This window comes from Lygodium microphyllum, chromosome 9, assembly GCF_053477565.2.
Source record: "Lygodium microphyllum isolate KBCC chromosome 9, Lygodium_microphyllum_v1.1.10, whole genome shotgun sequence".
Taxonomy (NCBI): Eukaryota; Viridiplantae; Streptophyta; class Polypodiopsida; order Schizaeales; family Lygodiaceae; genus Lygodium; species Lygodium microphyllum.
In genome coordinates, this window is record NC_141143.1 from 60,039,111 (window position 1) to 60,065,118 (window position 26,008).

At 39.0% G+C, this 26,008-nt stretch overlaps 1 protein-coding gene across 3 annotated transcripts in view; it reads left to right on the top strand.

Moving 5' to 3' along the window:
* Nucleotides 1-16,195, top strand: part of LOC148031084 (zinc finger protein BRUTUS-like) — a 76,498-nt gene extending 60,303 nt beyond the window's left edge. For 2 of the 3 annotated variants that reach the window (XM_087684613.1, XM_087684615.1), the window contains 10 exons: nt 8,274-8,514; nt 8,595-8,763; nt 11,530-13,021; nt 13,115-13,330; nt 13,411-13,551; nt 14,251-14,485; nt 14,568-14,627; nt 14,727-14,798; nt 14,879-15,122; nt 15,204-16,195. In XM_087684613.1, the coding sequence (XP_087540739.1) occupies nt 8,274-8,514; nt 8,595-8,763; nt 11,530-13,021; nt 13,115-13,330; nt 13,411-13,551; nt 14,251-14,485; nt 14,568-14,627; nt 14,727-14,798; nt 14,879-14,980 (2,728 nt within the window). In that variant the 3' untranslated portion in view covers nt 14,981-15,122; nt 15,204-16,195. The remainder of the gene's footprint in view (nt 1-8,273; nt 8,515-8,594; nt 8,764-11,529; nt 13,022-13,114; nt 13,331-13,410; nt 13,552-14,250; nt 14,486-14,567; nt 14,628-14,726; nt 14,799-14,878; nt 15,123-15,203) is intronic. The other variant, XM_087684614.1, reaches the window with a different exon arrangement.
* The last annotated feature ends 9,813 nt before the right edge of the window (nt 16,196-26,008 follow it).

The window sequence follows — 26,008 nt, forward strand, 5'->3', positions numbered from 1 at the left end:
TCTACTATTCGCGCTATCTTGGTTCTTGCAGGTTGCAGCCCACCACCACTGGCCTATTTATCAGACAGATGTCAAAATTGCCTTCTTGAATGGATTTCTTAAGGAGGAGATTTATGTTTCCCAGCCTTCCAGTTTTCTTGTGCAGGGGAACGAGGATGAAACCAGCCTTCCTCCCCGGATAGGGTGGTAAATCCGTGATTACAACCTAATTACAGCAGCAAACAATAAATGCAATCTGAAAATACAAATTTACCTACTGATCTTGGACAATGTACACTCGATTGGCCCCAAAATTGGCGCCCCTTTCGGTAGTTCTTTAGCTTTATTGAAGAAAAACTTTACTTACAATGGGATTCTCCCAATCCCTTTCGGTATTTCAACTCCCCTTGTTGTCCAAAGTGACCAGCAAGTCTTCAATCTAATTTGCCCCTTGATTTGGGCACTTAATTGGCCTTCACCCACTTCATAGACGATGGAAATGCCCTAAATTCAATGGCTGGTTAGTCCTCCACCTGAATTCAGTTGAAATTCACCTTTAGCCTTGTAAGTCTTGGAGCTTCCAATTTTTGGCGCACTTCCCAAGGTTGCTGCTAAACCCTAATTTCTGCTGTAAATTAGGATTCACAGCAGAGAAATTTGCAATTTCTCAGCCTCCAAGGGTCCAAATGCTGAGATATTTGGAGCAAGGCTGTAAAATGGCTGGGAGATGAGAGGGAAAGCTGTAGAGAGAGAAAATTCAGAGTTTTGTTGCGAAGAATGACTGAAAATCAGTCAAGTGCAGCTGCTGCCCTGCCACAATAGCATGTAGATGCAAAGAACTGAAGAAAATCAGTCATTTACTGCTGCTGCCCTACCTCAACAGCCTGTAGATGCTGTCTCCTATTGTTGATTGGTCTTCTTTTGCCCCTGGCTGCCTCACAAGGTCCTCCAATGGCTGCAAATCAAACCAGCAACCTTCTCTCCCTCTCTCTTGCAAGCTGAATTTATAGAAATGCCTCTCTCCAGCCTCTAAAGATGTTTTTCAGTCTTGCATGGGCATTTTTCACAAGTGGCAGCCTTCCCAAATGGTTTTTCTAGCATTTTCGATAATTAAGTATTAATTTTCAGCCTTAAAATACTGAAAATTAATCTAATAATTATTTCAATGCCCTGAAAAAAATTTGACTAGCCAATAATTAAATTGGCTAGGCAACTTTCATTCCCGAGTGTCTCTGCGCCATCTTTGACCATCAAATTGGCGTTAGGTACCATTAAACCCCACTTCTCTAGTGTCACCAACTGACACTTATGGCCAAATGGATGACCTAGGCCAACAAGTGGCACCAGATACCACCAAGTATCTGTGCGGCATAACTTATAGCAACTTTTGCCTTTGACATCCCGTGATTTCCTTGGGTCCTGGGCTCGTAAATTTACTTTAACCTCAGTTGCACCTCACATGTGCATCATTTACTTAATCATGTGATTAAAAATTAATCCACATGTTAAGTGAGGTTTCAAAAATACATGTCCTCATGACAGAGGACCATGTCTACAGATTGCCGAAGGCCCTCTATGGCCTAAAGCAGGTTCCTAGAGCTTAGTACCAGAGGATTGATCTATTCTTTCTATAGAGTGGCTTCCATTGATCAGCTCATGATCCCTATCTATGCTATAAGGTTGAGGTTGATAGGTGTGTTTTGATCATACTGTATGCGGATGATGTTATCATCATTGGGAGCTATGCTTAGAAGGTTGATCGGACTTGTAGGAGTGCAGATCTGTCAGATGGCATTTTCATTCTAGAGCATACGTACATCTCTGAGGTACTCTCGGAGTTTGGTATGGTCGAGCGTTGGTCTATTTCATGCCCCATGGACCTAGAGTCCAAGCTTTTGGCAGCAGGACATCCCCTTACAGATGCCACCCACTATAAGTGTCTCGTTGGCTCCCTCACCATGGCTTATTCACACTCTGTTGGATATTTCTTTTGTATTGGTTTGTTGTCTTCTTTCATGAAGACTCCCACTTAGGAGCATTGGAGAGTATCTTTGTATGTTTTTCGTTATTTATAGGGGACTCAATCCTACAGGATCATGTATGGAGAGGAGTTTACTCGTTTTGGTTGGAGTGACTTAGATTGGACATGTGATGTGGATTCGAGACAGTCCGCTATAGGTTATGCCTTCTCTCTCGGATCGGGAGCTATCTCGTAGAATAGTAAGAAGCAGCCCGTTGTGACCCTTTCTTCTACAAAGGTAGAGTATTGTGCATTATGTTCAACAACCATGGAGGCGCTTGGTTTCGCCGCATGTTGGCAGAAATTGGCTTTCCCTATCTTGGACCTATGGAGCTGCCTATGGATAACCGGAGTGCTCTAGCTTTGTTGAAAAACCGTGTTTCATGCTTGCCCAAAGCACATTGAGGTTCAATATCAGTATGTTCAAGAGCGGATTGTAGATTTTGAGTTAGTGATAGTTTACTATCCCATGGCAAACAACATAACGGATCTCTTCATGAAGCCTTTACCCTAGGCTTCTTTGTTTCATCACATGAGGTTGTTGGGTCTTTAGACACTTCTAGGATTTGAGGGGGGTGTTAGTCTGTCTATTTTAGTCATGTTAGTTTGTCATCTCTTGGTTGTGAGCTCTTGTTAGAGTCTGACGAAGACATAGAAACTCTAGCAGTTTTAGGTGCATTTCCTTGCGTTGTTGGCTTTCTATGTGTAGTTCTAGGTCAGTTCCGGCATTTCCTAGTTTGTCTATACCTGCCGAACCTTGTTTATGTTAGTTGGGGATTTTTTGTGACCACTTGATATTTTTCTAGCATTTTGTTTAGTAGGACCAGCATTTATGGCACTCTCAAGGGCAGGTCAGCTACTTTTGGGCATTTATGGCTATATATAGCCAGCCCCCCCACTTGGCAGTCACTCATTCTCTTTAGTCTTCTTTCCTTCTTGGCAGTCACTCATTCTCTTTAGTCTTCTTTCCTTCTTGGCAGGTGCACACTCTGACACTCCGACACTCCATGCTTGGTGTTGCCATTGTCACCAGCTTGATCTGATGCCCTCATTGATGTTGTGGGCTATGTGCAAGGACTGATCAATTTCCTTCCGCTTTCCCATTTGTATCAACATCCTTCCTTGTTCAGTGCAGATTTCATTATTCTTTTCTTGCAGTCTCTCTTTGTTTCTTTGTCTCTATGTTTCCATTTCTTTCTGTTGCGCACACTCACAAAATAGAGCTTGCACAGCCACACACAGAGAGAGAGAGAGAGAGAGAGAGAGAGAGAGAGAGAGAGAGAGAGAGAGAGAGATTCTTGGTTGTCCAACACTTTGGGATGGCTGCAAAACACACTCCTCTTGCTATTCATTGCAAAAAACCACACAAGAATGGGAGAAAAAGAGCTCCCAAATAGCCAATTCAAGTTTCTAAATGAATAACCAATTTTTCCTTAATCAAAATCAATCAAATCTTGATTTTGATTAAGGGATAATTAATGACTTGATTATTGATCATAAGTGAGCTGCTCTTGGGACCAAACTTCAGCTCAGGGCTGCTTTATAACTCAAATGCCCTAAGTGAGCTTCTTACTGGGCGAAACTATCAACAAAACTAAGGTGCAAACTTTCAATTTAACAGAACTTTCACATTGTACCTTGCTCTTTTTGCCGTGTCCTTGTAGCATAAGCCTATACACTTGTCCACGGTATCAAATCTTTCACCGGTAATGCATTGGTCGTCATGCCAAGAGCAAGAGGTACTAGAATTAGAGTTTATTCTAATTAAATCATTAAGCTCATTTGTCATTTTGGCAACTCCATTTCTATTGAAACATCCTCTACTTTTGCAACCATTTTTTTCATGGAACATATTGTGTTTAGTACCTAATATTTTCTAGACATAATTCATCCAGAATCTCTTGTACCAACTTGTATGGCCGTAGTCTCCTGGTTTTCAATTCTGAGGTTCAGTCACTAGACTCTTGTACTCAATGCAGATTCTCAGTATTCAGGAGACATGTTGTCCGCCCTTTCTGCTGAGGTGTTCCTCTCAGCTCCCTCTCTGTTTCTCCTTGGTGTTCACATGTTGAGCTTGTCTCCATCATGTTCTTCATGGCCCTTGCCTTGTGGATTTAGTGGGTTGTATGTTCAGATCTGCCTTGCTGTTCTGTTTGTTTTGTGTAGGCAACCAGGCAGATTTTCCCCAATTCTTTTCCCCAAAGTGGGCTAAAAGGCTGTGTTTCCATCTGTGTGGGGACTGGAATAACATCATCAATATACACTCTTCTAGTCAAGCTAGTGAATCCCCTGTAAAAGCAATTTGGGGGCATCCATATCTGTTCGTGTCACAGAAGTGTAGCCCTTCTCCGAGGTTTGCTCTACTTAAACTGAGAGGAGCTACTTGTGGCAAGCTGCCAGTACAGGCTTCATAGGGAGGCACACAAGAAGTTTGTTAGATAATGTTTGTGGTTGCCTGAAAGTTGAAGTTGTTGAACGTTCAAATTTCCAAGGATCCAAAAGTTTCAGGTTTGATCTTATTTATAACAGTCAAACCTCCAACCAGCTAAGAAACTCAATTCATAGGTGCAGGAAGACCAAGTACCAAGCAGTAATGCTACCAATGGTCTGCCATTTGTGACAGTGACCTGTGGCACACTTAGCTTGAGAAATGAAAGTTGGGACAGCTCTCTAACTGTTATCTTATACACGAAAGGCTGTGCTCCCATGGAACTCCCTATATCTGTAGGTAGGACCTCAGCCTCAATCAATATTACTGCTTCCCTAGTCACTATAATGTTTCCATTGAACCAGGGTTATAATAGTGTCCCTCTTATCTCAGAAAGATGGTCCTAATAATAAAATCATCCCATTAGGATCTCCCCTAAATGTGATCAGGCTACTAGTGAAGATCTGGATGATCTGTAGGCTGGAAATTTCGCTACTACTTGGCTGGAACTAATGCAGGTCTGACTGCAGTAAATGCATGCCATGTGGCAAAGTTGCCACATCATCATGGCAAAATAGCTACTGTGTATGCCTGGCTGCTGCCCTACATCTGGTGCAGGAAGAGTATAATATATACATTTCAACTGTTCTTTCTTTGCTGCCATAGATCTGGTGCAGGAAGAGTTTAGTACATGCATTTCAACTGTTTTGGCCCAACCTGTCACATTCATTGTTCATAGCTTTGGTGCTAAATATGAGTTTTTCCATAATTAACAGCCACTAATGCTTGCTGATCCCCTACCAATTTTAACTGCTATAGATGGTCATTGGTGTGAACACCATGAGCTCTGATTTGAAGTCCCTCTTCATATCCTTTATGAGGTACATGTCTTTCTAGGACTCAATTTTTATATTCTGCTCTGCAATACAACTCCCAGATGACAAAGTTCTTGCTAAGTTAGTAATAAGCAAAGCATTTTTTAACTGTCCTGTCTTACCATTAGAGAGGTGAGTAGGATTATTACCACAAAGTTTAACACTTTCTTGCTATCACCACAAAGTTTAGCACTTTCTTTGCTGCTTCACTATTTAATCTGAGAGCCTGTCTTTGTGGAATCATGAATGTCATATGTATAATGTGATAAAGCTTCAGAATTCGGATATGAACCTTTTGGCACGCCTTGCAATGGTCTTGATGTTGACCAAGTTAAATCAGAGCATGCAGACTTATCATCATTTGTGGTCAGAGCAAGCAGCTGTGTCACCTCGTGCTTACTGTGGTACAAAGCCTGATGATGGATATTATGGGGTCACATCCATATGATACCAGTGTATCATCCTCTGCCTTTGTTTTGTACCTTGATAGTTAAGGCCTTTAGCTTGTTTTTCATTTTGATCTTGTGGAGACAATGAAGGCCCCAGTGAAAATGGAAATTTGCAAAATGTCATGTTTGGGCTGCATGCAAGTGTAACTTGCATGTCGGGCTGGTTGTCTCCCATTCTAGGCTGTTTGGGGAAGATCGGAGGTCAGAGAATCAAGTGGTGGGCTGAGAGATAGTAGCTGAGCCATCAGGGACAACAAAGAGACATGATCTAGAACACTTTCTAGGGCTGGAATAGTAGGACAACTGTTGTACAAGCGTTTCTCTTTCAGGAAGTCAGAGGATTTTCTATAATTTTCTGCTCATCTCTTCTCCTTGAGTAGATCTAAATTTTCTCAGCCCTAATTTTCTGGTATAGCTCTAAATTTTTGCAAAAATTAGGGTCTCTTAGTTGTCTTGGGTAAGTGTGCCATCAAATCACAGCCATGCAATGGGGGGATCTGTTGGAAAATATAGAAATTACAGCAGATCTGAGAAGGATTGCTTACGTACAGCCAAGGTGACTTGCATGCAAGTGTAGAAGACCCAATTTGTGCCCAAAATGTGCTTGTAATCAAGGGGCAGTTTGGGAATTCGTGCTGGTAGTCATTTGTGACAGCCCAAAGTTCATGGATGTGCCATCTAGTGAAGGAAATTGGAAATTCGAGCCTTAGATTTGAACCTAATTTTGTTGTGGTTGCTGATTTGTTGATCTTAGTGTGTAACCAGTGAGGAATAGGGTTTGCATTATGGCATTGGAATACATGCACGCATGCCTCAATGATTCAAGTTGGGGTTGATTTAAATTCAGCTATTGGACAATAGAATAGGTTAGATTTTGGATTTATAGGTTGGCTGATTTGCATGCAATATAGTAAAAGGGCGAGTTTGGGGCTTGATACTGTTGGTCATTTGGGACTTGTATACAAGTGCTCTTGATCCAATTTGTGCCTGCATGCGCTAGTAATCGAGGGGCAATTTGGGGCCTGATGTGGTTGGTCATTGGTGACCTATTTGCAAGTGTTCAAAATCCAATTTGTGCCCAAATGTGCATCATATCAAGAGGCAAATTGAACTTGGTGGTTGTTGGTTACTCAGAACAAACGATTATTCCAAAGGTTGTTCGAGATTCTTAGTTGTACAACAAGTGTTTTGGAATTAAGGTGAAAAGAAATACTGCAAGGGATGCCAACATAATGGAGCCATTCGGATTTCGGCTTGTCTTAGTTTGTAGGACAATCTAGCCCAAAGTGGCAAAGGGTAAAGTTTCAGTTTATCATTTACTTTATGAATTTATTGCTTGTTGTAAATTGCTGTAAATCAATGCATTTTAGGGTTTTGTAAAAAGGAAGGTCAGTTTCATTGGCCTTTTGCAAACAATAATATAACTTTCTTTCTCTCCCCTTGCAAAAAAAAAAAAGAAAGAATTCCAAAGAGACACTTCTGTCCATTTCTCTAGAGTGTACATATTTAACTTTTACCTAATACTACAAGGGATGCCAACATTTTGGGGCCATTCAGATTTCGGCTCATCTTAGTTTCTAGGGCAATCTAGCCCAAAGTGGCAGAGGGTAAATTTTCAGTTTATCATTTATTTTATGAATTTATTGCTTGTTGTAAACTGCTGTAAATCAATGCATTTTAGGGTTTTGTAAAAAGGAAGGTTGGTTTCATTGGCCTTCTGAAAAAAAAGGAAAAAAAGAAAAAAGAGGGAAGAGAAACAATTCCAAAGAAACACATTTGTCCTTTTCTCTAGAGAGTGTGCGTATTTAGCTTTTACCTTAGATTATGCTACCTGACCTTGAATACTTTGGTCTGGAATCTCAAGATGTTTATGAGCCCTTATAGATGACCTTTCTTTTCTTATTACTATGCATTTTATCTTAATGCCACTGCATGAGTTTTATAGGTGAGAGTTTGAGGCATCCCATCCTGCAGAAGACTATTTGGATAGTGACTTCTTGAATTTTGGTTGGAGAGTAAATCTTTAACCTGGGAGTATTCATATATTGTCTTTTCCTTTCTGTTTATATCATACATGAGCACCTTCCATTCATTTCCACCTTAACGTGAGCTCCCTTTGAGCCTCAGTTGGTAACATATGTTTGTAGACTCCATCGCTCCTTTTAATTTGGAGCATTGATGTATGCCAATTTGTTAAAGACATCTCTCTTTTTATGCTTCAGCATTTGGCAGGACCTAATTTTTCCATGCTTCGTGGAACATAGATGCTTATGCTGACTGAGGATTTGCCAGTGCTATTAGAATAAGTAATATGTGGCTGTTTTGCCTGTTTATGAGACTTGAACTTGTATATCTTTCTTCTACTAGCTTTAAGATGAATTCTTTATCCTTTGCATTTGACAGACCTACTTTTAGCTCTTTAAAGATCATTGAGGGTTTGCTACTGTTGTAAGAGTGAGTAGTCTGTTTTGTCTCTTATTAGGATGTGACTTTTATGTATATTTTGTTTATCTTCAACACAGTGCTGCAGAAGACAACGTAATATTTCCTGCAGTCTCAGAAAGGGCGAATCACCTAGTATCATATGTTTCCAATCATACAGAGGTGGAACTCTGCTTCAACAAACTTAGGAGTGAATTAGATGGTGTCTGCCCACTGGCAAATGGCAGCTTGAGCAAAATTGAAGGTATCCAAAAGCTCTGTGCAGAAGCAGATCATATTCTTGAAGTTGTTCAACAGCATCTCCTAGAGGAAGAAGAACTGGTGAGGAACAGCTTTTGTGGTTACTGTAGCTTATTAACGTCCCTTATGTAATTCTTAAATTGTTCTGGCTTCATTTTCAGGTGCTGCCCTTGGCTCGAAAATACTGCAGTAACAAAGAGCAACGGAGCTTACTTTACCAAAGTCTTCAAATCATGCCTTTGAGACTATTGGAGAAAGTGTTTCCGTGGCTTGTGGCTTTTTGCAGTATAGATGAGGCCAGATGCGTGCTGCACAATGTCCAGCTAGCAGGTGTGCCTTTTATGCAAGGAAAAAAGTGCAGTGCTTGTGTCTTTTGAGTTGTTAATTTGCAGATCCTTCCATTGCCTCTCCTCCTTTCTACGTTTGTAAACAAAGTATTAGGCAGTGTTAAGACTCTGTTGTTTGGGGATGACAAAAATTTGCATCTGTTCCTGTTAGTAGTAAGAAATGGTCCTAACTAGTTAGTGAAAGTCATCTATATGTGATTAAAGTTTACAAGATGGTGAGGACAAGTGAAGAAATTGGTACAGTCAGAACAATGTTTTCTGGGTAGGCGATTGGCTTGGCTGATCAGAAGCCTCTCTAGAAAACATTACCCATGCTCCAATTGACTGGCTAACAGTCAGAGCAATGTCTGCTGGGCAGGTGATTGGATTGGCTGATCAGAAGCCTCTCTAGAAGACATTCCCCATGCTCCAATCGACTGGCTACAAAAGCAAGATCTTTCTTCTCCCTCATTAAGACTTTTCGTAAAAACCAACTACATATATCTGGGTTATGCTTTGAAGAACTTTTCACTGCTGCTGCTTGTTTTTCTGGCTTTTAAAATGGTAGTAATTTGCCAGGCATTAGAGATGTTTTATAGCTCATAGGTAGTTAGCTTAGCAATTTCATTGGACAATCTTTACCTTGGCTTGTCTCAGCCACATCTGTGCATCTTAGTTAATAGTGACAGCTCTTTCTCTGTGCATCATTGTTGTGAAATATGCCAATCTAAACAGACGTGTCATGTGACACCCTTGCATTCCCATCTGACATACCCCAAGCTTCATAAGTTGTGCTGTGTATCATAAAAATCAAATATTATCCTGTTGTATCATGCCCCAAGCTCACATCCATGTGTTCTTGAGGTTTCAGCTTTTGCTGAAGTGCAACCTATTTTCGATTGAAAGAAAAAGTTGATTTACTTTCTTTTTTCCCTCTTCCTCTTGATCTTTGTCATCTCCCTTTTCCTCTCTCTTTGTCTCTCACTTTCCTTCTCCTCCTTGTCCTCCTCCTCCTCCTCTTCTTCTTCTTCTTCTTGTCCCACTGAAGATTTCATCGACAAGAAAGCATGTTTTTAGGGATCATTGGTAGGTCATTATCCCTCGTTTTTCTCTTTGTCTCTATCATCTTCTTGTAACCCCTTCTTATCGACAATATTTAGAGTCACACTTATTTTTATCTCCATGTTTAAAGCACAAGTGTATTTAGAGTCACACTCCTTACATTTTGAAGCAGAAGTATATTTAGGAGTCCCCTCTTGTTTCCATAATGAAAGCACAAGTATATATTGTCACAAGGCAAATCTTTTTAGTGCTTAGCTTTGGTATATTAAGTTGTGCACATGTGAAGTGCAAGTTAGTTAGCCCATAGTGATAGCATAAGCACCCTAAGAATGCAGTGGATGACATTGGCAAAAGTTGTAATAAGTTACGTTAGATAGATACTTGTGGATCCCTGGTGTTAGTTTGGACCTAGGACATTAATAGGGCCTTAAAAATGTATTGTGGTTATAGTAGGACTAGTCATTAATTAATAAATTAATCCTAGTATAAGACCAATAATGTTGGGGAAAGGCGCATATACTTTGGTGGGGTAGGGAGCAAAGGTCGATGATGCCAATCTTTGGTGATATGACTGTTCTTGCCATAGGAAGTTCACACAGTAGTCGGTTTGTCTATCTGTGTAGAGACCATAATGTCAGTGTGGCAAACATGTAAAGAGAGGATGGGAGGGAGAAGAAAATAAGGTTATTTCTTGATGATGCAATAGAAATAGGGGAACTCTGAAGGTGATAGCAAACTTGCAACCTTTTTTTGCCTTCTCTGATGATGAGGAGGATCTTTAGCTCTTTGAGCTAAGATGATAGTGCAAGTGATAGGGCTTGAATATATAGATTAAGGTATCCACCTACACCTTTGACCCTTATTTAATGCTAAGTGGTGTAAAAGGTACTCATACCTAAACATGCACTAATACTCACAATAACGTGTGTTCACACACGAGGAAAAATAAAATCTAACACAGTCAAAGTTAATGCTAAGTGGTGTAAAAGTTACTCATACCTAAACACGCACTTCTGCCCACAATAATGTGTGTTCACTTAGAGGAAAAATAAAATCTAACACAGTCAAATTGCTATTGTCATAGCACGAAATCTCTTATTTCATTCTTGCACAAAACACATTGAGATTCACTATCACTATGTTAGAGAGAGATCTTATGCAAGAGAGATCAACTTGATGTACGTTCCCACACAGGAAAATGTTGGAGACATTTTCACATAGCTTTACCATGTGTTAGAATTGCCAATTCTAGGTAGTGCCCAATGTAATTCGTGTGGTTTATACACCTAGTAAAGTGTTAAAGTGTGGTCTGTCTTAGGACTTTAAATGTGGTGATACTAGGCCCTAGAGTTAAGTTAATTCAACTCTAGTTAGGGTGTCGGAGGTTGGTTAGGCAAAAGTGTGGTTATTATGGCAAATTACTTTCATGGTTTTGGCTAGTGTGATCCTTAGAGATGTGGCTGCTCAATGGATGGATATCATGTGCACCACCCGGGTTGTGCCAGCTTTGTTATCCTCTTATATTCTTGCAGCCTCAGGTTTTTTTTTAGCCTTTTGGCACCATGTGTTTTCTACCTGTCTTTGAGTGTGCTCAGTTGGCCAGAAGACCCTTTGTAAAGATTTCAATTCATTAATTCAAATGACTTCATTAAAAAAACAAGCGTCTCAATCAAATGTTTTTTTACTTGGTTGGTTGCATGTTTTACAGCACCAGAAAATGACAAGGCATTGGTTATTTTGCTTATGGGTTGGGCATGCAAGGGAAAAACATGTATTGCTGAAGGTGTAGGAGATTTCAACTGTAGTGCATCTTTATCGAACAAGAAAAGATCAGTAAGGATGAAGTGTGAACTTGCACTGGATGGACAAATGCAAGCATGTTGTGTCCCAGGGCTGGGCATAAAAGAAGTACATCTGACACCTGGTGCAGGGAATGCACCTCTCAGACCTCTATCACCCAGTTCGGCATTCTCAGGATCTGGAGTCTTTGGTATGGTCTGCACAAGTCAAAGTCACAGAGGTCTCACTGCAAAGCCCATAGACACTATATTTCAATTTCATAAAGCATTACGGAAGGACCTGGAGTATCTAGATGTTGAGTCTGGAAACCTTGTTGATTGTGATAGAGAGTTTCTGAGGCAGTTTACAGGACGATTTATGCTGTTGTGGGGGCTTTATCGTGCTCACAGCAATGCAGAAGATGAAATTGTTTTTCCCGCTCTAGAAGCCAAAGAGGCCCTTCACAATGTAAGCCATTCATATAGCATGGATCATAAGCAGGAGGAAGAGCTTTTTAAAGACATATCCACCGTTCTTTCAGAACTCTCTGCCTTCTACGAAGTGCTGCCACTCAAAAGGTGTGATGAGTCACAGTCACACATGATAGAGGAGGATGCAATACCTTGCCAAGAAAAGTTAATCCATAAGGAATTGGCTGCAAAGGTGCAGGGTATGTGCAGGTCCATACGTGTGGCATTGGATAGTCATGTGTCGAGAGAGGAGCTTGAATTGTGGCCTCTTTTTGATGTGCACTTCTCTGTACAGGAACAGGATAAAATTGTTGGTCGTATAATAGGCAGCACTGGTGCAGAAGTCCTACAGTCAATGATCCCTTGGGTAACATCGGCCCTGACAGAGGAGGAGCAGGATAGCATGTTTGATACTTTTCTACAAGCTACTCGGAACACAATGTTTGACAAGTGGTTGAGTGCATGCTTTCCAAGCTCACCGATTAAGTCACCACAGTCTTCAATATCTGAAGTTACTGAGATGCCTGAATCTGGAAGCATTGAAAGCCTTAGGATGGTGGCTGATTATCTTTCCAAGGGGTGGAACAGTGAAAATACGGAGAAGAGTTTCCTGGATGCTTCAATGGGGGACAATGATATGAAAGTAGCTTTTTGTGATACACCCATGCAAGAGAATAGCAGTCCTAGTAAAGTGATTGACAGCCTGGGCAATACTGAAAAAGGATACTGTACTACTCAGAGTCCCATGCATATTGAGCAACAGTATACTTGTCTAGAGGACGAGGAGTCTCTAGATGAAGTACAGCGAGGCATGGAAATGTTTAAACCAGGTTGGCAGGACATTTTCAGGATGAATCAAAAGGAGTTGGAGGCTGCTTTAAGGAAAGTTTCAAGTGATGCATCTCTAGATCCTCGCCAAAAGGCTTATCTCATGCAAAACCTAATGACCAGGTGAACATAACATTGTGTGTGCATGTTTCAGATTGTTATCTATTTGATGTCTCATAGAACAGAAATTGAGGCATTTGTTCTGGCATCTTGCAGTCGCTGGATTGTAGATCAACAGAGGCCACTACGGACAGTGACACCAAAAGATACTAGGTGCATTCTTGATTGTTGTCCATCTTTCCATGATACAGAAAGAAGAATCTATGGCTGTAAACATTACAAAAGGAATTGCAAGCTGCTTGCTGTTTGCTGTGGTCGCCTTTTTACTTGCCGATTTTGCCATGACAAAGCTAGTGATCATACAATGGACAGGTAAGATCTTGATGTCTATGTTTTGTTGGTACTGAATAGGATTGTCTAAATTTTGCAATGTATGTGTTGCTTTACCACAGACAAGCCACAAAAGAGATGATGTGCATGAAATGTTTGAAGGTGCAGCCAGTCTCTCAGTATTGCACCACAGCATCCTGCAACAGTTTTCGAATGGCTCGCTATTATTGTGGCATCTGTAAATTCTTTGATGATGACAAAAGGTATATTTACTTGTGGCTTGTGCCACGCTTTATTATGTTCTCACATAGCTTTATTAATGCATTGCTACAGAATCTAGGCCAACAGTTTGGCAGATTCCTATTATTATACTTGAAGTGCCTTTGCCCTTTGCTAGTGTAGCTCATTTCAGCTTGTGAGGATGTATTTTTCAGTGGATTAACCATGAAGTGCCTGTTTCTGTTGATGCTGCATCTAATTTCTGTGGCTTTCTGTGAAAGCCAGGATAGCTACTTAAGGTTTTCTTTCCTTGGGAGAAGAAAGCTTGTGTAGGTTTCCTTGTTTTCTAAATTATAATATCTTTATTCAAGGAAGCACGATTAAATACATCGGTGTTTGAGATACCTCAGAGTGGTCTTATAAAAGGGTCAGGCTCCCGAGGCCCTTTGAGATATACTTTGCACGATTGTATTGCAGCACTTGTGCCTAAGTTAGGGTTTAGAAACATCTACAATTATGTGAAGAAAATTGCTAGTTGAGCACCATGTTGTGAGAAATGTATACAATATAAGGGTATATATGTTACTTGATTATAAAAGGGTCAGATATCTAAGGCCCTTTATGATTGTACTGCAGCACTTGTGCCTAAGTTTAGGGTTTAAACACATTTACAATCATGTTGATGAAACTGTTAGTTGAGCATCAGTTTGAGTAATGATGGTTTGGGAAATGTGTGTGTACAGGGATATATATCATTGCCCATCTTGCAATATATGCAGAGTGGGCAAAGGATTAGGCATCGATTTTTTCCATTGCATGGTCTGCAACGCATGCATGAGTGTGTCACTAAAGACACACAAATGTCACGAAAAAGGGCTGGAGTCGAATTGTCCAATATGTCACGAGTTTATGTTCACATCAAAAGCTCCAGTCAAAGCTCTTGCTTGTGGACATTTGATGCATTCATCCTGTTTCCAGGTGAACTGTACTGCTCGCATATAAAAGCATACCACAGTTTTGCATAGGTCTATATTTACATATTTGAATCCATTTACCACAGGCTTATACACGCAGTCATTACACATGCCCAATATGCTACAAATCTCTTGGAGATATGTCTGTAAGTGGGGTCTTTCAACTTGATATAGTTCAGATTTGTAATGGATTTGTAAATGCAAGGTATCGCATCCCAGGTCATTCTGCTTTGTTGTATGTTCAGGTTTACTTTGGCATGCTTGATGCTTTATTGGCAGGAGAACAGCTACCAGAAGAATATAAAGATAGAGAACAAGTGTGTGCCCTTCTATGCGAGTTCAAATCTGTTATTTGAAGCAACTGAAAGTTTCTCAATCAAGTTCTTCTCTTTTGCAGCATATCCTATGTAGTGATTGTGAGCAAAAGAGCACAGCACCATTTCACTGGTTATATCACAAGTGCCAGAAATGTGGCTCATATAATACAAGAGTGCTCTAATTTGAGCACATGGACAAGTTTGAGTGGGCCAGTAGGTATTTTAGAACATGTTTGCTTGCTTATGCGCAACCTTCTCAGCATTTCTTCTGTGCTGCCAAAGAGGCTTTTGGAGTTCAGCAAGAGAGGGTGTTGTTTTAGTTATGTAAGTGTTAAGGATTTCCGACTTGTATGTTACTCCCTTTGCTGCTTGCATGCTGAACTTAAAGCTGTTTTGGTTTTACAGATTGGCTTATCTTTTGATTCCCTCTTCTATTGGCAGACCCAATACGAAAGGTCTGAGACCTCAGTCTTGAGGGTGCTGTTCCAACTAGTGAATGTGTAGAGTTGCATGGGTGAAGACGTGAGGATACCATATCTTTGGCTGTTGCGACTGTGAGATGCAACAGGTTGTATATGAATAAAACCTGGATCGGAGGTGATGTCCATACGGGTGGATACATCGTATGTTTCTCTGATCAGGCATTTTCCAGCCATTGCTGATTCCTTTTATGTGTGGGTGTACATATGTAAGAGTAAACAAGAGGTGTAGGTCATTAGTAGAGAATCCCCAGTGCGTCCTACATTTCTAAGTTCTGATGCCAGCTTAAGACAGATGTGATTCTTCAAGATCCAGTCAAGTGATGAAGCTCAGAGAAATGTGAGGTGGCGAAGAATGAACCAGCAGGGCCGTATGAAGAGGGGATTGCATGACATTTGTCAAAACTGGCCTAGGATCCCGTAATGTGGTTTTGTTCTGGAAACAATGGAAAGCAATACAAAGTAGAGCCGCGGTGATTCACAGCTTAGAAAGATACATAGGGGCAGCTGAAGGAGTCTGGACACTTGGGTCTTTTATATTGTGAATGACTGTTTGAACAAGGCCCAGCAAATGCAAGATGGACAGTTTTCTCTGAATGTAGAGCTCCCGTCAAGCAATGATCACTGAAAAGTTCGGAGGGTTTCCGAACAAGGCTGCAGCCTGTTTGGTGGGGCTTTGTTGTGTTATTTTCTTGTGTCGTACAGATGAGTGCTCTTACAGCTAGCAGCTGCAATCAGAGCAGCGTCTTCACCATTTTTGGCAGTTTTGCTCCACGTCACTGCAGGCTATCAAATTTTCCATATGGCCATGTTTGTGTATTCTTCCCGAGTCCCCATGTGGTAAGGAGTCCTTGAGAATGATGTACAATCCAATTGTATTTTAAAGGCCTTGCTAATTCAGGTGTATTTTAAAGGTAATGCTCTTTTCCCACAGTAAGGTAGTACCCACATGAATCATTCTACCAAATTGCGATGGTGGAAGCTAATTTCACAAGGCTTTGCCATTACAAAGCTTTGCTTATGCTTTAATTTTATCGCAGATGTGCATGTGCTTGCAAATCTTGAAACATTCAGGTTGGCAGGATATGTTTCAGCAGCTAATTGAAGCTGGAAATGCTGAACAATCTTGTGAGGATGTACATCCTGATTGGTATTGTTTTGCTAATTTCTCACAAGGGTTTACATTTGTCTGTGGAAATTATGGGTCAAGTAAGGGAGACACTGAAGAGGCTGAAACAACAAGAGCCTCAGAGGATACTTGGGAAATAGGCAGAAACCCATTTTATATGGATCAGAAACTAGGCTAAGATCTCAAATTTTTATATTTTGGATGAGACCTTGCAATTATGTCTTGTATTTAGGGTATGGAAGCTTTGCATTTAGAGTATGAAGGGTTATGTCCAAAAGCTTAAATCCCTTGTCAACTAGCCTGTTCCTTACATAATTTGAAGTTAAAAAATTTATGTATTTGAGCACTTGGCCAAATCCAGACACCAAAGCAACAATGATCAGACTTCAGACCAAGAAGGAACCACATTCAACCCCTTGAAAATGGGATCATTATGGCTTGATCAAAGTGCATGAACAAATCAATGACCAATTGGTTCACCTCTTCAATGGCAAGAGATTTTCAATTTTAAAAAAATGGAATTTTATTTGTGCCCAAATCTGAAATCATTCCAACGAATGCTAAAATACCTTTAGAAATCTTTTAAACAAATAGCAAGAAGGTGAGATTGTAGACCTCAAAGTTGTAGCCAAGAAACATGTGCCAAGCATTCAAAGCAATGCTTTTGTAACCTTCCAAACAGGGAATTTAGATGGACAATGATATGAGACTTCCATTTGCTAAACCTGTGCTTCTAGAAATCTTCCAACAAATACCAAGAACCTAAGATTGTAGACCTTACAAATTTTTATCCAAGAAACTTGTGCCAAAAGCATTCCTAGGCAAGGCCTTTGCAATGCTCCAAATAAAGAATTTGGATGGATAGTGATATGAGACTTTCCTTTACAAAACTTGTGCTTCCATTGTAGTATCTCTATCTAAGCTAGTTCAATGTTGTGTATATTTACACATTACTCAATCAAAAGCCTATATCAACCTTTGGAGATAGTTTTGCAATGATTTTCTTATAACATGGCCATTGTAAAGCCAAGTAATGGTTTTATGAAGAGAAATATGATTGTTCATCTGTTTTCTAACAAAATACCACACCTTACTAATATTGGTAGAGGGATTTCACATTGCTTGAGCTTTTCTACAAGATAAAATTGCATTATTGATTAACATGTTCTTGAAGTATACAAACCCTTAAACATTCTAATTTCTTTAGAGTAGGATAGACTAATAGGAGTGACATCAAATACTTAAAATCAACATCTTGCCAATAGGGGACAAGTAGCCAAATGAGAGGTATACTTAGTCTTGCAAAGAAAGAGGTTTGATAATCCTTACCTTTAAGCAAGTGAATGGTTATTATATTAACAATTGAATGATTTGGTTACTTAGACCTATTGCTTCCCAATCAAAAGTGGAATCATAGTAATTGTAGCCTTTAACTATGACTACACCTACCCACTCACCCAAGAAAAAAGCCTTCAATGCAATAATGAGAATGAATGTAAACTCCAAGTTGAGAGCACAATCTCAGGGAGTCCACCTTATTGAACATGTAAAACACCATGTGAGTTTAAATGAAAGGGTATTTTATTTAGTAAAAATTTATTGGATTATATTTATAAAAAATATCTTTTAATTATAATTTTAAAAAATTTAGTAAGTTTAGTGAAGTAAAATGGGTCATTTTATGGCCTTTTAGCATGTAAAGAAATGATATTTAAATACTCTTTGAATACATGCTATAAAGATTTTTTGTAGGTGCATCCCTAGGGAGCATAATTAATGCATCGATCTCAAGAGTCTTACCTTGACCACCATGTTATATGGATGGTTTTTTATATGCGCACCCCTTGGGAGTGCAATTAATGCATCAATCTAAAGAGTCTATTATATGTGCTTATCTTGACCACCAACCATTAGCAAGCTTAAAGCTTAGGCTAATCAAAAGATCCATTTTGGAAATGGTAGAGGAGATAGCTCAAAAGGAAAAACTTCTTTTGAATAAATATTTCAAAGAACTTGATGATATGATACACTTATGCTTTTGACAAAGAATACATTGGAATGCTATCAAAAGCAACAAATCTTCATAATGATGTGACATGGAGAAATAAGAACATACTTCACCCATCATTCATTAGTTGTTACCAAGCCCTTGAAGCTAATTTTAAAGATAGCCAAAAGTCTCAGGTTGATGCTATCTTCCACATAAAACTCCACCCAAAGATCTTGAAGGAGGTATAAGAGCCACAATGAAAATTAGAGGGATGAAGCCCATTCGAATGGAAATTGCATGCCATCCAATAAGCTTTAAATGTTGAAATTAGAATTAGGTTTAATGACTAAGGTTAAATAATGATAAGATGTCAAGACTTTTTAAGTGTGATACAATGTATGTGGATCTCAATTCCCCACAAGCATTGATAAAAATGTGAAACTTTCCATCAAATGAGAAACTCCAAAAGCATTCTATGCTTAATAAATTGCTAACAAAGATTGATTTGCATACACTAGTTGAATTGGCTAAGTTGACATGATTTTAGACATAATTGCCTATATCTACAACCTTGGTCTATATATCACATATCCTTGACATATATGCATCACTCCAATACATTCTAGACTCGTACAAATGTCTTATTTCCATTGCCAAGTGATACTACAATGCTTTTAAATTTTTGTGCACAAAAATAAGCTATCATTTTTTTCCTTAAATAAATTACCAATTGAAAAAAGGACTATCAACAAGAAGACTATGCACTAATATCCATGATATCCCCCATAGCTAAGAAGCATTGCACATTTATTGAAAGGGGTTACTTATGGAGGTTATCCTAAAAGAACTATAAAAATTTTAATACATTTTATTTAAGAAAATTTATTGAGCCATGAGTGATGTGCAAATAGATATCCGTAGCAAGAGTTGTGTGTTTATATATAGATAGCAAGGTAGAGAAATTTGTGAAATAAACCAAGAATGCAGATAATGTGCCTTTAAAAGTAAATAATAGGAAAAATATGGAATAAACCCTTATATCATGAAGTATCACAACCTAAAGCTCCACCAATTTTTGAACTTGGATTGTGTGGTGAATAGTTGCCCAGTGCTCAAGCAACTAGATAGGTAAGGATGCATGTTTGGGTATATAGATGTAGATTGGGCTGGTATAGCAAGTCCAATAGAAGATCTACCATTGGATTCACATTTTTCCTTAATTAGTACAGTAGTTAACAAAAAAACAACCGATGGTTGCTTTATGGAGTACATAGGTTGAGTATAGAGATGCTACTATAGCAGCATGTGAGGTGATATAGGTGCAAAAGTTATTGGATGATTTGGATTTGTAGAGAGAGGGGCTAGTAGTCATTCATTGTGACAACATGAGTAGTATATACTTAGCTAGGGATCGTGTGTTCCATGCTAGGATGAAACACATTGAGTTGGTGGATTACCATTTTTGAGAGAAAAGGTGCCTCTAGGAAAAATCGACTTTGGGTATTTGTTAGCACACACGGATTCATATTCCTATGTTGAGTGCTACCAGTTTGCATGGGAGGATTCTCATTTAAAACAAATGGTTTCTTTTTCCAAAGCATAATAATTTTAAAAAATTGTGGCTTTCATGGTATTCTCTTTCTTTATGTGTTTGTGTACTCAAACAAGTCAACGTTTTTCCACAACTTAGTAGTGCCAATCCCATGGTGCTTATGCCAAAGGATTATGGCAAAATGTAAAGTTGAGTGCTTATATTGGGGATGCGGTATAAGGCCCTACTATATTTAGGATGATAGTAGGGAGTTTAATCTATATGAGCATCATAAGAGCAAACTTGAGTTATGTTGTTGGACTTATGAGTCAAAGTATGTAGGTATCTAGGAAGCCTTATTTGGATGTAATCAAACACATATTCAGGCATGTGTCACACACATTTGTATACATTCAGACACAAATTGAGGTATGTGAAGTCCACCTTGCATTATGGATTTTTTAATGCGGCAGGTAAGGATATGTGCTTGGATACAAAAATGCAAATTGGATTGATAGTAAGTCTAATTAGAAGATCTACTAGTGGATTCATGTTTGCCCTCAGTAGTGCAATAGTTACTTTGGGCAATATAAAGAAATCGATGTTTTCTTGATCAAATATAGACGTTGAGTATAGAGGTGATATTATGGCAGCATATGAGGTGATATAGCTACAAAAGTTATTGGATGATTTGGATGTGCAAACAAATGGTCTGGTTGTCATTCACTATGACAACATAAGTAGTATATTGTTAGCTAGGAACCGAATGTTCCCTGTTAAGATAAAACACATTGAGGTGCATGATCATTTTCCAAGAAAAAAGGTACCTACAAGAGAGATCCATTGTGGGTATATGCCACACAGACCCATATTCCTATGTTGAGTGCTACTAATTTTACTTACCGAATTGCATGGGAGGACTCTCATTCACAAGAAATAATTTCCCTTTACAAAGCATAATAATTTTCCCTCTCCTAGTGGAGTGCCAATCCATGGCGCTTAAACTGAAGGAATACAACATGTAAAGTTGAGTGCTGATATTGGGAATAAGGTAGAAGACCCTACTATACTTAGAAAGATAGTAAAGTGTTTGATCTATATGACCATCACAAGGCCAAACTTATGTTGTTGGACTTGTGAGCCGATTTGTGCAAGTACCAAGGAAGCCTCATTTGGATATAGTCACACACATATTGATGTATGTGTCAGAGAAATTTTGATACAATCAGACACAAATTGAGGTATGTGAAGTCCACCTTGCATTATGGAAATTTTTATGAGGTAGGTCAGGATGTGCGTTTGGGTACATAGATGCAGATTGGGCTGGTAGCAAATCCAATAGAAGATCTATAAGTGGATTCACATTTTCCCTTAATAGTACAATAGATACTTGGAGCAGCAAAAAGAAACCGATGGTCGCTTTATCGAGTATAGAGGTTGAGTATAGAGATGCTACTATGGCAGCATGTGAGGTGATATAGGAGCAGAAGTTATGGGGTGATTTGGATTTGCAGAGAGATGAGATGGTAGTCATTCATTGTGACAACACGAGTAGTATATAGTGAGCTAAGGATCTAGTGTTCCATGCTAGCATAAAAGACATTGAGGTGGATTACCATTTTGTGAGAGAAAAGATGCCCATAGGAGAGACCGACTGTGGGTATATGTCAACACATGGATCCCTATTCCTATGTTGAGTGCTACCAATTTTAATTACCAATTTTAATGGGAAGACTCTCATTTACAACAAATGGTTTCTTTTTTCAAAGCATAAAAATTTCAAAAAATTGTGGCTTCCATGGTCTTCTCTTTATTTATGTCTTTGTGTACTCAAACAAGTCAACGTTTTTTCCCATCTCAGTGTAGTGCCAGTCCCATGGTGCTTACGCCGAAGGATTGCCAAAAAAATGTAAAGTTGAGTGCTCATATTGGGGATGTGATATAATGCCCTACTATATTTAGGATGATAGTAGGGAGTTTGATCCATATGACCATCATAAGACCAAACTTGAGTTATGTTGTTGGACTTATGATTCAATTTATGCATGTACCTAGGAAGCCTTATTTGGATGTAGTCACACACATATTGAGGCATGTGTCACACACATTTGCATACAATCAAACACAAATTGAGGTATATGAAGTCCACCTTGCATTATGGAATTTTTTTATGAGGCAGGTAAGGATGTGTGTTTGGATACACAGATGCAAATTGGACTGGTAGCAAGTCTGATAGAAGATCTAACAAAGTGGATTCATGTTTTCCCTTAGTATTGCAATAGTTACTTGGGCCAGCATAAAGCAACCGATGGTTTCTTTATTGAGTACATACGTTGAGTATAGAGATGCTACAATGGCAACATATGAGGTGATATAGGTGCAAAAGTTATTGGTTGATTTGGATGTGCAAAGAAATGGTATGGTTGTCATTCATCGTGACAACATGAGTATATTGTTAGCTAGGAATTGAATGTTCGCTGCTAGGATAAAACACATTGAGATGCATTATCATTTTGCAAGAGAAAATGTACCTTCAAGAGACATCCACTGTGGGTATATGTCACATAGAACCATATTCCTATGTTGAGTGCTACCAATTTCAATTACCAAATTGCATGGGAGGACTCCCATTTACAAGAAATGATTTCTTTTTCGAAAGCATAATAATTTTGAATCTCCTAGTGGAGTGCCAATTCCATAGCACCACTTACACCGAAGGACTACAATATGTAAAGTTGAGTGTTGATATTGGGGATGAGGTAGAAGACCCTAGTATACTTAGGAAAATATTAAAGAGTTTGATATACATGACTATCACAAGGCCAACCTCCTTGAGCTACCAATTTTAATTACCAATTTGCATGGGAGGACTCTAATTTAACACCCTACTATATTTAGGATGATAGTAGGGAGTTTGATCTATATGAGCATCATAAGAGCAAACTTGAGTTATGTTGTTAGACTTATGAGTCAATTTATAGATGTACCTAAGAAGCCTTATTTGGATGTAGTCACACACATTTGGATGTAGTCGACATTTGCATGTACCTAGGAAGCCTTATTTGGATGTAGTCACACACATGCCTCAATATGTGTGTGAGACATATTGAGGCATGTGTCACACACATTTACATACAGTCAGACACAAATTGAGGTATGTGAAGTCCACCTTGCATTATGGACTTTTTTATGAGGTAGGTAAGGATGTGTGTTTGGATACATAGATGCAGATTGGGTTGGTGGCAAGTCTGATAGAAGACCTACCAAATTCATGGTTTCCCTTAGTAGTAGTGCAGTAGTTATTTGGGGCAGTATCAAGCAACCGATGGTTGCTTTATTGAGTACAAAAGTTGTGTATAGAGGTGCTACTATGGCAGCATATGAGGTGATATAGCTACAAAAGTTATTGGGTGATTTGGATGTGCAAAGTAATGGTATGGTTTTCATTCATGTGACAACATGAGCAGTATATTGTTGGCTAGGAATCGAGTGTTCCCTGCTAGGATAAAACACATTGAGGTGCATTATCATTTTGTGAGAAAAAAGGTACCTACAAGAGAGATCCATTGTGGGTATATGTCACATAGACCCATATTCCTATGTTGCACGCTACCAATTTTAATTACCAAATTGCATGGGAGGACTCTCTTTTACAATTAATGATTTATTTTTTCAAAACATGATAATTTTCCCTCTCCTACTATAGTGCCAGTCCCATGGCGCTTACACCGAAGGACTACAACAACATGTAAACATGAGTGCTGATATTGGGGATGAGGTAGAAGATCCTATGATACTTAGGAAGGTAGGAAAGAGTTTGATATATATGATTATCACAATGCCAAAAATGAGTTATGTTGTTGGACTAGTGAGTTAAATTGTGCAAGTACCTAAGAAGCCTCATTTGGATGCAGTCAAGCATATATTAAGGTATGTGTGAGGCACATTTGGATATAGCCCAACAGATATTGAGGTATGTGAAGTACACCTTGCATTATGTACTTTTTTATGCGATAGGTAAGGATGTGTGTTTGGGTACATAGATGCAGATTGGGGTGGTACCGAGTCTAATAGAAGATCTACCAATGGATTCACATTTTCCCTTAATAGTAGAGTAGTTACATGGAGCAGCAAAAAGAAACCGATGGTTTCTTTATTGAGTACAAAGGTTGAGTATAGAGATGCTACTATGGTAGCATGTGAGGTGATATAGGTGCAAAATTTGTTGGGTTATTTGGATTTGCTAAGAGATGGGCTAATATTCGTTCATTGTGACAACATGAGTAGTACATACTTAGCTAGGGATCCAATGTTCCATGCTAGGATAAAACACATTGAGGTGGATTACTTTGTGAGAGGAAAGATGCCTATAGGAGCGAGCGATTGTGGGTATATGTCGACGGATCCATATTCCTATGGTGAGTGCTACCAATTTTAATTACCAATTTGCATGGGAAGACTCTCATTTACAACAAATGGTTTCTTTTTCAATAGCATAATAATTTCAAAAATTTGTGGTTTCCATTGTGTTCTCTTTCTTTATGCCATTGTGTACTCAAACAAGTTGACATTTTTCCCCATCTCAGTGTAGTGCCAATCCCATGGTGCTTATGCTGAAGGATTACAACAAAATGTAAAGTTGAGTGCTAATATTGGGGATGCGATATAAGGCCCTAGTATATTTAGGATGATAGTAGGGAGTTTGATCTATATGAGCAACATAAGAGCAAACTTGAGTTATGTTGTTAGAATTATGAGTCATGTTATACAAGTACCTAGGAAGCCTTATTTGGATGTAATCAAACACATATTGAGGCATGTGTCACACACATTTGTGTACAATCAAGCACAAACTGAGGTATGTGAAGTCCACCTTGCATGATGGACTTTTTTATGAGATAGGTAAGGATGTGTGTTTGGATACACATATGCAGATTGGGCTAGTAGCAAGTATAGAAGATCTACTTGTGAATTTACGTTTTCCCTTAGTAGTGCAATAGTTATGTGGGCCAACATAAAGCAACCAATGGTTGCTTTATCGAGTATAGATGTTGAGTATAGAGGTGATACTATGGCAGCATATGAGGTGATATAGGTGCAAAAGTTATTGGTTGATTTGGATGTGCAAAGAAATGGTCTGGTTGTCATTCACTATATTTAGGATGATAGTAGGGAGTTTGATCTATATGACCATCATAAGAGAAAACTTGAGTTATGTCGTTGACTTTTGAGTCACCTTATGTAGGTACCTAGGAAGCCTTATTTGGATGTAATAAAACACATATTGAGGCATGTGTTACACACATTTCCATACAGTCAGACACAAATTGAGGTGTGTGGAGTCATCCTTGCATTATGGACTTTTTTATGAGGTAGGTAAGGATGTGTGTTTGGATACACATATGAGAATTGGGCTAGTAGCAAGTCTGATTAGAAGATCTACCAATGGATTCATGTTTTCCCTTAGTAGTGCAATAGTTACTTGGGCCATCATAAAACAATTGATGGTTGCTTTATCGAGTACAAAGGTTGAGTATAGAGGTGCTAGTATGGTAGCATATGAGGTGATATAGCTACAAAAGTTATTGGGTGATTTGGATGTGTAAACAAATGGTTTGGTTGTGGTTCAAGTGTGATAACATGAGTAGCATATTAATATGTGCTTGATTGCATCTAAATGAGGCTTCCTAGGTACTTGCATAAATTAACTCACTAGTCCAACAACATAACTCAAGTTTAGCCTTGTGATAGTCATATAAATCAAACTCTTCGCTATCTTCCTAAGTATAGTAGGGTCTTCTGCCTCATCCCCAATATCACCACTTATCTTTACATGTTGCTGTAGTTATTCAATGTAAGCACCATGCGATTGGCAATTCACTATGAGAGGGAAAATTATTGTGCTTCAGAAAAAGAAATTATTTCTTGTAAATGAGAGTCCTCCCATGTAATTTGGTAAGTAAAGTTGGTAGCACTCAACATAGGAATATCGGTATGTGTGACATCTATCCACAATGGATCTCTCTTTTATGTACCTTTTTTCTCGCAAAATGATAATGCACCTCAATGTGTTTTAGCCTA